Here is an 18243-nt window from a genome sequence, read left to right on the forward strand (position 1 = left end):
GGGGCTGACTCGCGGGCTTCCTTCTGCGCCGCCGTGCTTTTCTCTTCAACTCCATTCTCCTATAGCCCTCCTCGCACTGCTCCAGCGAATCCCTCTCTGGGTCGACCGCCCACCTGTCTATTTCCTCCCAAGTAGTATAGTTCATACTCCTGCTGTCCATAACGTCCTCCCATGTCCATTCCTCTTTTCGCTGCTGTTGCTGTCGATGCCTGTCACCACGCTGCTTGGTCCTGGTGTGGTGAGTGATTCTGTTACGGTTTTCTTCCGTCGAAGGAGAGTCGGACCAAAATGCAGCGTGGTGGTTACTCATGTTCTTTAATGTAAAAATGAACGATACATGAAATAACTTAAATCTACAAAACAACAAACGGAACGTGAAAACCTATACAGCCTATCTTGTGACAACAAACACAGAGACAGGAACAATCACACACGAAACACTTAAAGAATATGGCTGCGTAAATATGGTTCCCAATCAGAGACAACGATAAACACCTGCCTCTGATTGAGAACCGCCTCAGGCAACCATAGACTTTGCTAGAAAACCCCACTAAGCCACAATCCCAAAACCTACGAAAAACCCCCATACATAAACACAACACAAAATAAACCCATGTCACACCCTGGCCTGACCAAATAAATAAAGAAAACACAAAATACTAAGACCAGGGCGTGACAGCGAAGAAAGTTGTAAATATATATGTATATGGGACACGACAAGACAAGGACAAAAGACGTCTGACTGCTATGCCATCTTGGTGACAATAATGGAAATTGATGTAAAATATATCACTAGCCACTTTAAACAATGCTACTTAATATAATGTCTTCATACCCTACATTATTCATCTCATATGTATACCTATATACTGTACTATATATCAAATACTGCATCTTTATGTAATACATGTATCACTAGCCACTTTAAACTATGCCACTTTGTTTACATACCCTACATTACTCATCTCATATGTATATACTATACTCGATACCATCTACTGCATCGTACCTATGCCGCTCTGTACCATCACTCATTCATATATCTTTATGTACATATTCTTTATCCCTTTACACTTGTGCGTATAAGGTAGTAGTTGTGGAATTGTTAGTTAGATTACTCTTTGGTTATTACTGCATTGTCGGAACTAGAAGCACAAGCATCTCGCTACACTCGCATTAACATCTGCTAACCATGTGTATGTGACAAATAAATTTGATTTGATTTAATCAATTTCATACAATCATATGGTTTCAGAGTTATGGTTTCAGAGTGTAATATTCTAATCATTTATTAAAACACAAGTAAAACATATTCTCTAATCAATCCACCCTTAATGACTAAATAATACATACTGATACCTAAGATACTATATGGAAACATAAATAGTATCCAAAATTAATCCAAACTGATACATGTATGTACATTTGATATTCATCAATGACTGTTATATGCCTATATCCAATTGCAATGCTTCCTGTCAGGATTTGTATTGCAATCTTCATAAAAATACAGTCTTAACCCTCAAAAACAGTCTCATCCAACATGGGCTCCTCGTAGTTAAAAGAAACGGAGCCATCTCCTGGGCCTGGAGGCCCGTATTCGTCATCTCCTGGGCCTGGAGGCCCGTATTCGTCATCTCCTGGGCCTGGAGGCCCGTATTCGTCATCTCCTGGGCCTGGAGGCCCGTATTCGTCATCACACTGGCTGATTTGATTCAAAGTAAAGATACCTTACTGGAAAATGACTCAAGTAAAAGTCACCCATTAGAATATGACTTGAGTAAATGTACCTGATATTAATTGTCCTTAAGTATCAAAAACAATAGCCTTAAGGTAAATGTACTTAAGTATCAAAAACAATAGCCTTAAGGTAAATGTACTTAAGTATCAAAAACAATAGCCTTAAGGTAAATGTACTTAAGTATGAAAAGTAAATGACACGTAAGAGCCATAAATCCAAAAAGAAAAACAGCCAGACCTTTTATTTTGTTTGAGCTTTTCTGAGAGGTAACAGTTGTCGTGGAAATTCATGTATACTGAGAGAGATTTGAACAATTATTCAAACAATCAATCTTTATTTAACATTGATTCATTATTGCAATATTAATTATATTAATAAGCTGGTCGATTGCAGACTCTGAAGTGTGTGTCTCCGAGAGCTTAACCTTACAGACAATGCAGAGTTCTTACATAGTAGATCAAAAAATGCTTAGTCATAGCTGGTTCCACCCCTCCCATGCAGATCGGGGGGCATCATAAGTCACCTCGGGTTCATCTTGTGGTTATCTGCACCTGGTGTTGTTTAATCTCCAACCGGGCTTAGATTCCCAGATGCTAGGATGATTAGGAACAATAAGGGTTTTGTTCTACTCCTCCAGGCTATCTCTATCTCGGTTATACCGACCACATCTTGTCTATGGAATGCAGTCTGAAGGTAAATCAATCAATTGTCAGCTCAAGCTCCAGAGGCCCAACTCTGTCCCACAGACACAGATGAGAGAGTAGTCATCATAGCTATTCGATGCATACACAGTATTATAATATCATCTTGTAAATTTTCCATCACAGTTTTACGGATGCAAGAAGAGCTCAGATTATTTTTTATTTTTTTATAATGTGGATTCTCAAATAGGCAACACTTCAAAATGCATCTCTTACAGACAAAATAGAAGTATGCCTTAATGAAGGAATATAGCCAGTAAACGTAAGCACTTACAATCACTGTCACTTTGCTTTAGAAACAACATCCTATCATAGAACCCTATACAGAAATATTTTTTTAAAGTAGGAACATGAGGACATCACCACTGTTGAAACTGCATTAGAAATCAGGGTGTCAGGTCATGTCTTTGTAACAAGGACACCTAGAACTTGTGAATTTTAAACATAAATGAACAAAAACGCATAAGGCATCCGTGTCCTTGGGCTTGTTTGCGTGAAGCTGTCATTACTTGAAGAATTTACGGTTCATCTTCAGTAAAGGCTGGTTTTCAAAGTTTCTGGAATCCAGCCTTGCTCTCCTGGGGCTGAAAACAAGTCCTGCAATGCTGAACAGCCTTTCACGGGCAGCTGAGGCAGGTAAGGGTGTGAGACAGCTTACAGATGTTGTCTTACCCATTCTGATGGTGGCGTCATCCTTTGTCCACGTTCTTTTTTTTTTTTTTGGAGAAGGAATGCAGCTGCGATAAAGCTCAGGTTCGTGAAACATGTGGCTGAAGCACTTCTTTGGTCCCAGTTGTAGCACATCCACCAGAGGCTTACAGTACCTCAGGGACTCGGTCAAGTTTTGTGATCAGCAGGTTGATAGTTGGAAGTAGCCACGCCATCTGGACATTGGTTTCAGCCTGCAGGATTTTGAGGGCCTTTGCGACTGGGCTCCATGGTGGCAGCATACTCTGTGAGGAAGGCGAGTTCAGCTGGATTGAACCTGTGAAAAAAAAATTGAATAATAATAATACTGTGTTTCCTAACCCTATATAAAGGGGACCACTAACCATTTCACCTGATTCAACTACAGTAATCAATGGTTGGATGAGTAGTTGACTAAATGGATCAATGATAGTGTATGGCTACAACATGTGAAACAGTTATAAGTCCCCAAGCAAAGGGTCAGGAAACACTGCAACCGATTTAGACAACATTCAAGACCTTAAATGATGACAAAATAATACATCATCCTTACTAACATTGGAACCTCGAAGTCTGTGCAGAGAACTCTGAAGACCGCCTCTCCTTTGTCTTTGACGATCCTCAGGAGTTCCACCTTGTTCCACCTTGTAGCATTCGGGCGCATCAGCTTGTACTCAAATCCATCATCTTCATTCAGGATCGTTGCCACATCAACAAACTCCACTCCTTCACTCTCCTATTGTTCCTCTTAACCATCTTCCTGTCTTGGCTGATCTGCCGCACCACCCGCTGCTTCCACTGTCTCGTTGTTTTCATCTTCTCCAAAACACTTGGAGAGCTTTCAAGAAGTTGGAACCTTTGTCTGTTGTTGTTCTCACAATTCAAAATGGATGTCATTTAGGGTGCCTGTCAACACATTAATAAATCCTCTTTGGGCTGACATCCTGTTTAACGGGATGATATTACAACAGCCAGTGAAAGTGCAGGGCGCAAAATTCAAAACATCAAAAAATCTCCTAATTAAAATTCCTCAAACATACATGTATCTCATACCATTTTAAAGGTAATCTTGTTGTTAATCGCACCACAGGGTCCGATTTCAAATATGCTTTACAGCAAAAGCACCACAAACGATTGTTAGGTCACCACCAAACGACAATAAACACAGCCATTTTTTCCAGCCAAAGATAGCAGTCACAAAAAGCACAAATAGAGATAAAACTAATCACCAACCTTTGATGATCTTCATCAGATGACACTCATAGGACTTCATGTTACACAATACATGTATGTTTTGTTTGATAAAGTTCATATTTATCCAAATATGAGTTTACATTGGCGCATTACATTCACTAGTTTCAAAAACATCCAGTGATTTTGCATAGCCACATCATTAAACATAAATACTCATCATAAATGTAGATGATAATACAAGTTATACACATGGAATTATAGATATACCTCTCCTTAATGCAACCGCTGTGTCTGATTTCAAAAAAACTTTACGGAATAAGCCAGCCATGCAATAATCTGAGATGGTGCTCAGAAAAATAGTCACAATAGCCGCCATGTTGGCATCAACATAAACAAGAAATTACATAATAAATACTCCCTTACTTTGATGATCTTCATCAGAAAGCGCTCCAGGAATCCCAGGTCCACAATTTGTTTGTTTTGTTCGATAATGTCCGTTATTTAAGGCCAAATACCTCCTTTTGTTAGCGCGTTTGGTATACATATCTAAATGCTCATTCTGGTAAGCATTACGTCGGACAAAAACTTCAAAAAGTTATATTACAGGTCGAAGAAACATTTCAAACTAAGCACAGAATCAATCATTAGGATGGTTTTAACATATAGCTTCAATAAAGTTCCAACCGGAGTATTCCTTTGTGTCTTCATGAGCAATGGAATGCAAGTGGATACCATGAGGAATGCGCGTGATCAGAAAATGGCTGACTGCCAGTCACCTGATACATTCTGCTCTCATTCAGTCCCACAACACAGTAGAAGTCTCATTCAAATGTCTATAGACGGTTGACATCTAGTGGAAGCCCTAGGAAGTGCAAAATCATTAATATCTCAAGGGGATTTCAATGGGAACTGTGGTGAATACATACCAAGCTCAGAATTCCCACTTCCTGTTTTGATTTCTCCTCAGGATTTTGCCTGCCATATGAGTTCTGTTATACTCACAGACATCATTCAAACAGTTTTAGAAACTTTAGAGTGTTCTATCCAATACTACTAATAATATGCATATCTTGGTAACTGAGACTGAGGAGCGGGCCGTTTACTTTGGGCAACTTATTCATCCAAGCTACTCAATACTGCCCCCCAGACATAAGAAGTTAAAGGTGTGCGATCCACTCAACCGTTTACAGGCCAGGGTTGCAGAGCATCTGTTGAGACTGTCAGGGTCTATCCAGTGGGCTGTAACACCAATGAAGCTCCGTCTTCTTGCCAGACCAGCAGTCGGTGGTGGTGGCGATGTAGTCAACTCCTCTCATGGTCTCAGTCACCGCCTTCTTCATTTCCTTGGAGGCTTCATTAATCCTGGAGCACAGTGGGACCTTAATAAGAGTTAGGCGGCAGATCCTGGACAAACTCTCTGAACGGTTGTTGTTCAATAGTGAATTGTTGGACCACATACTTGACCACAGCTTTGTCAATGGATTTTTGAGACACTGTCTTCAGTAATGTGCTCTGCTTGATGGTGGAGGGAGTCTCAGGGGCACGTTTTCTCTTCAGAGTGTTTGCTGTAAGTACTCAATATTTCTTAAGAAGGTGTACATTATTTTTCTGAAATAATAAAAAACAGAAAAGAGAAAGACAGTTACTTAGCAGTAGGCTTAACGTTACCTCAATGTGTTTTTTTTAATGTTAGACGGCGAGTTCTCGAACACTAGTATTTCCTGAACTTTCGGTAAACATAACAGACATTTCATCCGGTAGGATGAATCCTTCATTCCCGAGAAAAGAAAACATTTATTTTAGATACGGCCAAGGGTGTTCGTCCTCGTGGTGGTGGTAGAGCGATGTCAGACATGCTTGTGCAATTTCGGACACACTTGGGCAAAGTGCTGCTGAGTGGATGAATGTTTTGCAAGTGATAGGCTCCTGGTGGGGTTGGGAGGTTTACACTTTAGGACCCTTGGATTTGCCCAAACGGATGAAGATTGGATCAACTCTGCATGTCGTCGACCTACTGCCTTGCAAAACAAGTTCACCCATGAGTGTGTCTACTCGCCAATGTTGCTTGATTCTTTTTTCCAACATGATTTGTTGTTTTCTTCCAGCTTCAGATTGATTTGATTTAGTTGCGAGTAATGAAGGTGTCAGGGGAAATGTATGGGAGGAAATGTATACTTTTTTTTCATGTAATGAAGTCTGTCAACAGAAATATAAATAGTAAAGTACAGATACCCCCAAAAAATACTTCAGTATTTGTACTTTGTTACTTTACACCACTGCCCATGGACCCGGAGCCCGTGGCTTACGCTCAGTGGTGGAAAAAGTACTCAATTGTCATACTTGAGTACAAGTAAAGATACCTAAATAGAAAATGACTCAAGTAAAAGTGAGTCACCCAGTAAAATACTACTTGAGTAAAAGTCTAAAAGTATTTGGTTTGAAATATACAAAACTATTAAAGGTAAATTAAAGTGCCCCCCCAAAAATGTTTTCATGCATTAACCATTTCAAATGTCTTATTTTAACCAGACAGCACCATTTAAAACTTTTTTTTTATTGACGGATCGCCAGGGGCACAATCTAACACTCAGACATAATTTACAATCTAAGCATTTGTGTTTAGCGAGTCCACCAGATCAGAGGCAGTAGGGATGAGCAAGGATGCTCTCTTGATAAGTGTGTGAATCGGACCATTTTTTTCTCTCAAAATGGGTGTCAGGGAAAATGTATGGAGTAAAAAGTACATTATTTTCATTAGTGGAGTGAAGTTGGCAAAAAAAATATAAATAGGAAAGTACAATACAACTACCCCCCAAAAAACGACTTAAGTAGTACTTTACATTGTTTTTACTTAAGTACTTTACACCACTGCTTTACACCCATCCGTCCACAACACCCTAGCAAAACCCAGCCTACTTGAATGTAATAGCGCTCACCTTTGTCCCTAGTGGTAGCATCTCCCGACCTCCTGGGGACCTGGCTGGAAATTGAATTTCAAAGTTGATTTAGAGCAACCTGGCTGCTAATCCAACCTCTATATTTCTCTCTGTCACCCTCTCTCAATTAAATGATATCCAAAGTGCTTTATTGGCTTGGGAAACATATACTCAGCCATGGAAATGGAAATGTTGCTCAAATGGTATCAAGGGACCTAAACGTGTTCCAGGAAAACATTCCCCACTACATTCCACCACCGCCACCAGGCAGGATGGGGCCATGGACTCACGCTGCTTACACCAAATCCTAACTCTGCCATCAGTATGACACAACGGGAAATGGGATTCATCAGACTAGGCAATGTTTTTCTACTCCTCAATTGTCCAGTGTTGGGAATCGCCTGCCCACTGGTGTCACTTCTTGTTGTTTTTAGCTGATTGGAGTGGAACCCGGTGTGGTCGTCTGCTGCAATTGTCCATCCGTGACTAAGACCGAGCATTCTGCACACCATTGTTGTACTGCGCCGTTATTTGACTGTTTGGGGCCCGCCTGTTAGCTTGCTATTCCCCTTCGACACCTCTCATCAACAAGCTGTTTTCGCCCACAGGACTGCCGCTGACTGGATGCTTTTTTTCTTCTTCTTCACCATTCTCGGTAAACCCTAAATATTATGGTGCGTGAAAATCCCAGGAGACCGGCCGTTTCGGAGATACTGGAACTGGCGAGCCTGGCACCGACCATCATACCATGGTCAAAGTTGCTTAGGTCACTCGTTTTGCCCGTTCTAACATTCAATTGAACAGTAACTGAATGCCTTGATGCCCGTCTCTATGCTTTATATAGCAAGCCACGGTCACGTGACTCACTGTCTATAGGAGCGAACCATTTTTGTGAACGGGGGTGGTGTACCTAATAAACTGTGTATGTTTACATTGCCAATGCAACTGAAATAGGTTATTTTACCTATCAGAAATTAACAGTAAACATTACACACAAAAGTTTCTAAAGAATAGAGACATTTCAAATGTTATATATTTGGTTTATGTACAGTGTTGTAACAATAAGCAAATAGTTGAAGAATGAAAGGGAATATAAATAAACAAATGGGTTGTATTTACAATGTTGTTTGTTCTTCACTGGTTGCCCTTTTCCTCTGGCAACAGGTCACAAATCTTTCTGCTGTGATGACACACTGTGGTATTTCACCTAATTGGTATGGAAGTTTGTCAACATTTGATTTATTTCCTAATTATTTGTGTGTCTGTGTAATCTGAGAGAAACATGTCTCTCTAATATGGTTATACATTTGGCAGGCAGTTAGGAAGTGCAGCTCGGTTTCCACCTCATTTTGTGGGCAGTGGGCATATAGCCAGTCTTCCCTCGAGAGCAAGTTCTGCCTATAGTGACCTCTCTCAATAGCAAGGGCTATGGTCACTGAGTTTGTACATAGTCAAAGCTTTTCTTAATTTTGGGTCAGTCACAGTGGTCAAGAATTCGGCTAATATGTACTGTCTGTTTAGAGCCAAATAGCATTCCAGTTTTCTCTGTTTAAAAATTGTGTCCGGACGTTCTCTTTTTGTTTTCTCGTGATTTGGCTGGTTCTAATTGTTTTGCTGTCCTGGGGTTCTGTGGGGTCTGTTTGTGTTTGTGAACAGAGCCCCAGGACCAGCTGGCTGAGGGGGACTCTTCTCCAGGTTCACCTCTCTGTAGGCCATGGCTTTGTTATGGAAGGTATGAGAATTGCTTCCTTTTAGGTAGTTCTGCTCTGCTTGCATTATTTGGTGGATAATGTTGTACACAGAGTATGTTTTTGCTCAATTCTGCATGCAGAGTTTCAATTTGGTGTTTGTTTTGGTTGGTGAGTGGACCCCAGACCTCAAACCATAAAGGGAAAGGGTTCTAGAACTGATTCAAGTATTTTTCGCCAGATCCTAATTGGGATGTTGAATTGTATTTTCCTTTTGATTGCGTAGAAGGCCCTTCTTGCCTTGTCTCTCAGATCATTTACAGCTTTGTGGAATTTACCTGTGGCGCTGATGTGCTCTAAGGCAACGGTGTCTAGATGGAATTTGTAGTGCTTGTTCCGGTAGCTGGAACACCATTATTTCTGTATGACTGAGATTCACTGTCAATGCCCAGGTCTGACAGAATCTGTGCAGACAATCTAGGTGCTGTAGGCCCTCCTTAGTTGGCGTCCATCAGAAGCACCAGATCATCAGCGAACAGGAGACATTTGACTTCAGATTCTAGCAGGGTGAGGCTGGGTGCTGCAGACTGTTCTAGTGCCCTTGTCAACACATTGACATACAGCGCATTCGGAAAGCAGTCAGACCACTTCCCTTTTTCCACATTTGGTTACATTAGAGGCTTATTCTAAAATGGATTCAATTGTTTTTTTCCTAGTCAATCTACACACAATACCCCAAAATGACAAAGCAAAAATGCGTGGCTATTTTATAAAAATAAAAAAAAACATAAATACCGTATTTACATAAATATTTAGACCATTTGCTATAAGACTTTAAGCTCAGGTGCATCCTGTTTCCATTGATCATCCTTGAAATGTATCTACATCTTGATTGGGGTCCTCCTTGTCGTAAATTAATTTGATTGGACATGATTTGGAAAAGCACACACCGGTCTATGTAAGGTCCCACAGTTGACAGTGCATGTCAGAGCAAAAACCAAGCCATGAGGTCGAAGGAATTGTCCATAGAGCTCCGAGACAAGATTGTGTTGAGGCACAGATCTGGGGAAGAGTACCAAAACATTTCTGCAGCATTGAAGGTCCCCATGAACACAGTGGCCTCATTCTTAAATGGAAGAAGTTTGGACTCTTCCTGGAGCCAAACTGAGCAATCGGGGGAGAAGGGCCTTGGTCAGGGAGGTCACTCTGACAGAGCTCCAGAGCTCCTCTGTGTAGTTGGCAAACAAGCACTCCACCAATCAGGCCTTTAGAGTGGCCAGATTGAAGCCACTCCTCAGTAAAAGGCACATGACAGCCTGCTTGGAGTTTGCCAAAAGGAACCTAATGGACTCTGACTATGAGAAACAAGATTCTCTGGTCTGATGAAACCAAGCTTGAACGCTTTGGCCTGAATCCTAAGTGTCACATCTGGAGGAAACCTGGCACCATCCCTACAGTAAAGCATGGTGGTGGCAGCATCATGCTATAGGGATGTTTTTCAGCCCCAGGGACTGGGAGAATAGTCAGGAACAGAGCAAAGTACAGAGATCCTTGATGAAAACCTGCTCCAGACTGCTCAGGACCTCAGAATGGGGCAAATGTTCACCTTCCAACAGGATAACGACCCTATGCACACAGCCAAGACAAGGAGGAGTAGCTTCAGGACAAGTCTCTGAATGTCCTTGAGTGGCCCAGCCAGAGCCCGGACTTGAACCTGATCGAACATCTCTGGAGAGAACTGAAAATAACTGTGCAGCGACTCTCCCCATCCAACCTGACAGATCTTGAGAGGATATGCAGAGAATGAGAGAAACTCCCCAAATACAAGTGTGCCAAGCTTGAAACGTTATTATTTATACATTTGCACTCATTTCTAAAAACCTGTTTTGGCTTTGTAATTTTGGGGGTATTGTGTGTAGATTAATGAGGGGGAAATTATTTTATACATTTTGAATAAGGCTGTAACGTAACAAAATGTGGAAAAAGTCAAGTGGTCTGAATACTTTGGTTGAGGGTCATTGATGGACAGTGATATTTAAACCTTGTTTCTGTTTTTTTTAAAGCATATTTAAGTCACAGCTGAGACGAGACCACTCAGGAACACTCAACACCACTTGGTAAGCCATTGTGTTGTGTCTTTGCATTAAAAAAAATGTAATTGTCCTGCAGAAGAATAAAGAACAAAAGAATACAAATTAAAACTACAGAGTTCGGTAAAAATCCAATACAACACAAAGTGAAACCATCTCTGTTTTTAAGTATTGTGGTGGCAGCATCATGTTGTGTTGGCATGTCATCGGCAGAGACTGGAGAGTTTGTCAGGATCAGAAGAAATATGAACTGATTAAAGGCCAGGTAAAAAAGTTACGAAAAACCCCACCTCAGTCTTCTGAAAACCTAACCCTTAGCTAAAGTTGTATTTTTCTATAGGACATTTACACAAATGTTAATGCAAAATATACACCAGACTGGCTTTCCAAGAGTTGTTGAGTGTTCCTGAGGGGTCTAGCGTCAGTCCTGACGTAAATTAGCTTGAAAATCAGAGACAAAGTTTGAATATTGCTGTCCATCAACAATTCCCAAACAAATTTAACAGGCTTGAGCAATTTTGACAAAAACAATGAATATAGGTTTCCCTAAGAGTAGTGCAAAGTTGGTAGAATATTATTCCAAATGTTTGCTGTAATGGCTGCCAAAGGTGCTTTCATCAAGTATTCATGTGAAAAAGAGGTGTGATGACAGCCGTAATCAAGACATCTTTGGGTTCTTTTTGTTGTTGTTTTTCCTTAATTTGGAAAATGTATAATCTATAACTTTCTTTCACTTTGAAAATGTGGAGAAGGTTGTGTAGATCTGTAGGTAAAATTACATTTTAAGGCAGCAAAATGTGAAAAATGTTCAAGGGGGTGTAGAATTTCTGTAGGCACAGTATGTTGAAGAGGGTGGGGCTCAAGCTGCATCCCTGTCTCAACCCATGACCCTGAGGAAAGAAATCTGTGTGTTTTACCAGCACACTTGTTGTTTGTGTACATGGATTTTATAATGTTGTATGTTTTACCCCAACATGGCTTTCCATCAATTTATATAGTAGACCTTCATGCCATATTGATTTCTGCAAAGCAGGAGAAGACTTTACTTTTGGCTTGGTTTGTTTGTTTGTCAATTAGGGTGTGCAAGGTAAATATGTGGTCTTTTGTACAGTAAGTCGGTTAAAACCCAATTTGACATTTGCTCAGGATGTTGTTTTCACTGAGGAAACATAGGAGTTTGCTGTTAATGATAATGCAGAGGATTTTCCCAAGGTTGCTGTTGATATATCCCACAGTAATTATTGGGGTCGAATTTCTCTCCACTTTTGTGGATTGGGGTGATCAGTACTTGGTTCCAAATATTGGGGAATATGCCAGACCTGAGGATGATGTTAAAGTATAGCCAATTTAAATTTGTGGACTGTATATTTTACAATTTAATTTAGGATACCATCAACCCCACAGGCCTTTTTGGGTTGGAGGGTTTGTATTTTGTCCTGTAGTTCAATGTAATTGGAGAATCCATTGGGTTCTGGTCGTCTTTAATAGCTGATTCTAAGATTTTGTATTTGATCATGTATATGTTTTTGCTGTTTGTTCTTTGTTATAGATCCAAAAAGATTGGAGAAGTGGTTTATCCACACATCTCCGTTTGGATATTTATTTATTCGTATGTTTGTTTGTTTACTGTGTTCCGATGTTCCCAGAAGTCGTTCTTCAATTACATTGAGCTGATCTCTGATGTGCTGTTCCTTCTTTTTCCGTGGAGTATTTCTGTATTGTTTTAGTAATTCACCATAGTGAAGGTGTAGACTCAGGTTTACTGGGTTTCTGTTTTTGGTTGGACAGGTTGCTCAATTTCTTTCTTAGGGTTTTGCATTCCTCCTCAAACCATTTGCCAATGTTGTAATACATTTTTTAAGTTGTCTGCTTGAAATTTATTGATATGTTAAGAAAGCTGAGAGGTCAAATAAAAAGTTTAGGCTTTCTACATGCAAGTTTACACCTTCTCTATTGCAGTGAAACCATTATGTCCAGGAAATTGTCTAGAAGGATTGGATTTATTGTTGCCCGATAGTTTCTTATTATTATTCAGTTCCTTTGGCTTCGATGCCTCATGATTGAGTATTGCTTTGTTCAAGTAGACTGATTTTCCTGTGATCTGATAGGGGTGTCAGTGGGCTGACTGTGAACGCTCTGAGAGACTCCGGGTTGAGGTCAGTGATAAGGTAGTCTACAGTACTACTGCCAAGGGACAAGCTGTAGGTGTACCTACCATAGGGGTCCCCTTCAAAGCCTACCATTGACTATGTTCTGACCCTGCAGGTGACATAGCTGCAAGAGTTGTGACCCATTTTCTTGTTGGTTGTTTCGTGGTAATTGTGTCCAGGGCGGTATATTTGGGAGGGAATGCTGTCACCTCCAGGTAGGTGCTTGTCCCTCTGTGTGCTGAGGGTGTCAGGTTCTTGTCCAGTTCTGACATTTAGGTCGCCATTGTTAGGTTCTAATTCTCAGAGTAAAAAAAGCTTAACGAAGTTTATTCTGTCAAGTTTAACCCAGAATCCAACACCATATACTAGTACATGTCCCTGGGCATAGACATGATTACCCTTTAGGATCGAGAATATCTCATCATTAAAGTACGGGGATTCTAGTGGGGGGATATAGGTAGCAGAAAGGAGGACATTTTTCTCTGTTAAGATTATTTCCTGTTTGATTTCTTATTCTCTTTCTCACCGTCTCTCTCGCAACACAAGACAAAGTACCCAGATACAATCTTGAACTCTTTGAACCCATGGCAAATATATACAGTCAGTGAGAATGTATTAGAGTTCTCTCTCTCTCTCTCTCTCTCTCTCTCGCTCTCCCCAGGTGCAGACTGTCTGATGGGTGTGTACCTGTTCTTTGTCGGTGTGTTTGACGTGAAGTTCCGAGGGGAGTACAATCGGAACGCTCTCCTGTGGATGGAGAGTGTGGAATGTCGAACCATCGGATTCCTGGCTATGCTCTCCTCAGAGGTGAATTAACACGCACGTACACACAGACACGCCTGTGGATGGAGAGAAATTCCTCAGAGGTACAATGAGAATAATGAGTATAGTTATTGGTGTCAGATTACAGACATAAATTAAGAATCCCGGAGTGAATTTTTTATATATTTCTCTGCTCTCATTCTGATTCTTCCAGAACGTCATGTCCTGTCTGCAGGCTAACTCACAATGTCCTGAATATATTTTCTCTCCCAATAAATTTCTGTCTGAGGAAGTGTTCCAAAGGGTAACCTACCCTCAATGTAGTGCACTACTTTAGGGTGCAATGTGGTGTGCCAGTTGGGACGCACAAAACTGGCAGCCCAAGCTGTTTCCCCTGAAGAAGTCTGGAGGATCACGATGTTCTAGTAGTCCCAGTCTGTTTGTGCCATCATGCCAAATCATTGTCACTCATTAGGTCCCGGTCTGTTTGGCAGGGCAATTCCCTAGTCGGCAAGAAAGTAGAAACAGAGTGCCAGTCCACTGTTCTACTACAGAGTCCACTGTTCTACTACAGAGTCCACTGTTCTACTACAGAGTCCACTGTTCTACTACAGAGTCCACTGTTCTACTACAGAGTCCACTGTTCTACTACAGAGTCCACTGTTCTACTACAGAGTCCACTGTTCTACTTCAGAGTCCACTGTTCTACTACAGGAATCAGTTGTCTTGACCTCTTGTAATGCTGTATCTGCAGGTATCATTTCTGTTTCTGATCTATCTGACAAGGAAGAGCGAGAGACACTGAGAGAGAGTGTGTGTTTGTAACTGTAATACTGCATGTTACATATATCAGTTTTGTTGTTGACCTACCTGACTGTTGAGAGACAGAGACAAAGACAGACAAAGTATATGTTTGTAACTGTAATGTTGTCTTCCAGGTATCAGTTCTGCTGCTGACCTACCTGACTGTTGAGAGACAGAGACCGAGTGTATGTTTGTAACTGTGATGCTGTCTTCCAGGTATCAGTTCTGCTGCTGACCTACCTGACTATGGAGAAGTTCCTGGTCATAGTGTTTCCCTTCAGCCACCTGAGACCTGGTAAACTACAGACTGTGGTGAGTCACACTATGCCTGCTTATGACATTACTTGTGCCCTCCTTCAACAGGACAAACTACTTAATCTGCTATATCAGGTTATACTGTATATCTGATTACCAGGTAAACTACAGACTGAGTCTGTCAGCTGGGGACTTTATACACAAGCACTGCTGCACCATCTGTGGCCATTATGTTGATCTATCTGTGACTCGTTTCAGGAAACTAGGCATATGTCGAGCATCACTACTTCACAAGACATGCATCTCAACGTAAACATTTTTTTTTTTTAATCAAATTGCGTTTTTTGGCAGAAATGCTTTCTGGAACATGTACCTTAATAAGAAACATGTACCTTAAACCTCTCTTGGATATGTGGGACGCTAGCGTCCCACCTGGCCAAACACCAGTGAAAATGCAGAGCGCCAAATTCAAATAAATTACTATGAAAATCAAACTTTCATTAAATCACACATGCAAGATAGCAAATTAAAGCTACACTTGTTTTGAATCCAGCCAACATGTCAGATTTCAAAAAAGCTTTTCGGTGAAAGCAAATGATACTATTATCTGAGGATAGCACCTCCGTAAACAAAGAGAGAAACCATATTTCAACCCTGCAGGGAGGGTTGCGACACAAAACGCAGAAATAAAAATATCATTCATGCCTTACCTTTGACGAGCTTCTTTGGCACTCCAATATGTCCCATAAACAACACAAATGGTCCTTTTGTTCGATTAATTCCGTCGATATATATCCAAAATGTCCATTTATTTGGCGCGTTTGATCCAGAAAAACACTGGTTCCAACCTGCGCAACGTGACTACAAAATATCTCAAAAGTTACCTGTAAACTTTGCCAAAACATTTCAAACTAATTTTTTAATACAACTTTAGGTATTTTTTTACGTAAATAATCAATAAAATTGAAGACGAGATGATCTGTTCAATACAGGAGGAAAACAAACTGTTGCTTTCTGGTCACACACCTCTATCTAACAGTACACTTCAAGTGACCCTCGTTCAAGATGGCTGTACTCCTTCATTACACAAAGGAATAACCTCAGCCAATTTCTAAAGACTGTTGACATCCAGTGGAAGCGATAGGAACTGCAAGAAGGTCCATTAGAAATCTGGATTCCCAAAGATATCCCATTGAAAAGAGAGTGACCTCAAAAAAAAAATCTGAATGGTTTGTCCTCGGGGTTTCGCCTGCTACATAAGTTCTGTTGTACTCGCAGACATGATTCAAACCGTTTTAGAAACTTCAGTGTTTTCTATCCAAATCTACTAATAATATGCATATCTTATCTTCTGGGGATGAGTAGCAGGCAGTTGAATCTGGGCATGCATTTCATCCGGACGTGAAAATACTGCCCCCTGTCATCAAGAAGTTAATAGGAAACATGTATGCCATCTCAAAATATGAATACAATTGTTAAATTACGAGCCTAGTTGGTTTAGCCATGGAAGAAGACAGAAACCTTCCCGCTAGCCATGATTGGCTGAGATAATGAATGGGCTGGACATGCCGAGAGATTAGTTTGGATTGGTATACCATGTAGGTCGCTTCTGTCTATTACATGAGCTGCTCAGTATGTGATGGTAATCGTTTCTAACACTTTTTTTTAAGATATCACAAAGAACTGAAAAAATTGTTGCTAATGCTTTCTACTTAATGGAGTTTTGAAATCAGTGGAATGTCCGGTGGAAGCAGAGTATGATAGCTAAGGAGAGTAATTCTGCTGTTTGATTGCAAATATTCAGAGGGAGTCGAAGAGAGAACACACAGAAGGCTGTTGTATAAAATACCTGTCTCTGGATTACATCTTCAAACTAAGGGAAACCATAGTGACAGAGAGGGAGAAGCGTTCATACATGTATAAGGGTAAGAGAGTCTAGCTAGCTACATTTTCAGATATTATACGTTTCTAATTTTGACGGAAAGTCATTTTCATTGCAAGTTAATGCATACTGTTAGCTAGCGAGCTGGCTCGCTTACTAACGTTACGTGTATTATCTGTGTAGGAATATTATTTGTATCTCAGAGCCATTTGCATTGCTAGTTTATGGCCTAATGTTAGCTAGCTAGCAGGTAGCTAAAGCTAGTTGGTTAGCTTTAGCTACCTGCAGGGTAGGAACATGACTTGGGATTATGGTTAATTGTTTAGCTAGCTAGCTACATATCTAAACAAAAGACTCCATAATGCAAGTAACCATTTCACTGTACCGTTTACACCATCTGTATCCTGCGACAAATTAACTTACATTTTATTTGATGTAGTGTGTGTGTTTACCAGAGACGGTAATGTGAAGAACAATATGACCTGCTCCAAAGTCAAAATAGGATATGAGGCAGTGTCCAAGTTTTAATATTCTCCATTGGAATGTCCTGCTTTTATTTTGTCACACTCACATCCTATTTTCTGTAATTAGTTTGCCATTAACTGGTAAATAATGAACTTGTTGTGAGTTTATTTTCCTGTAATAATGAATCAACTTTGCTAAAGTTAAGATACTGTCAGCTATATGATACAGTCATTATTTGAATTGGCTAGCCAGCTAACTTAACGATCGCTAACTAGCTAGCTAACAAGCTAGAAACTAACCAAACCATTGTTTAGAAAGTTGCTTTTAGTTGCCTGTTTTACTAGATTGACATATACTAAATTCATTTTGAAATAAATGGACTTATTGGTGTTAAAATACACCAGTTATGATATTTTGGACCACCAGGCTGCTGATGTCATGCAGCCTGTTGTTTTTGTGTTTATGCTTTTTCATAACGACAATGACAAGTTTGATGTCAGACATCAATAGAATGTTCATGATGTCACTACGACAACTGTCTACAGACATGTCGATAGACATAGTATAAACCTTTAGTCATGAAATCTTTGGTTGTACAGCACACTACTGTACTCACTCTGTTTAGCACATGGCCTCACATGTGAATTCTTAAAGAGATGGGTGGGGATAAGGCTTAAGAGGGTGTGAACGATGCTGAATGGGTGTAGACAAAGAAGAGCTCTCCAGTAGGTACTAAAACATTCAAAGGCCATTTTCTCAAAAGTGAGGTTACAGTATACACAAGCCATCTAGAGGTTCCTAGCATAAATAAAATGGACAGAGCTTGGGTGGGGGCTTAAGCTTAAGAGGGTGTAAATTATGCTGAATGGGTGTAGACAAAGAAGAGCT

General features: G+C 40.4%; 1 protein-coding gene and 1 long non-coding RNA gene across 2 annotated transcripts in view; one reads left to right on the plus strand and one right to left on the minus strand.

The window, feature by feature from the left end:
* The window catches only part of LOC112230707 (relaxin receptor 2-like), a 206495-nt gene that overhangs the window by 166935 nt on the left and 21317 nt on the right, over positions 1–18243 (plus strand). The window contains exons 16-17 of the mRNA XM_042311509.1: positions 13849–13994; positions 14970–15065. Of these exons, the coding sequence (XP_042167443.1) occupies positions 13849–13994; positions 14970–15065 (242 nt within the window). The remainder of the gene's footprint in view (positions 1–13848; positions 13995–14969; positions 15066–18243) is intronic.
* On the minus strand, positions 3124–4150 carry LOC112231445. Its single transcript, XR_002950452.2, has 2 exons — positions 3687–4150; positions 3124–3427 (listed from the first exon to the last, which is right to left on the minus strand). It is a non-coding gene; the product is annotated as an uncharacterized LOC112231445 (long non-coding RNA).

This window comes from Oncorhynchus tshawytscha, linkage group LG33 (assembly GCF_018296145.1).
Source record: "Oncorhynchus tshawytscha isolate Ot180627B linkage group LG33, Otsh_v2.0, whole genome shotgun sequence".
In the NCBI taxonomy this organism is placed as follows: domain Eukaryota; kingdom Metazoa; phylum Chordata; class Actinopteri; order Salmoniformes; family Salmonidae; genus Oncorhynchus; species Oncorhynchus tshawytscha.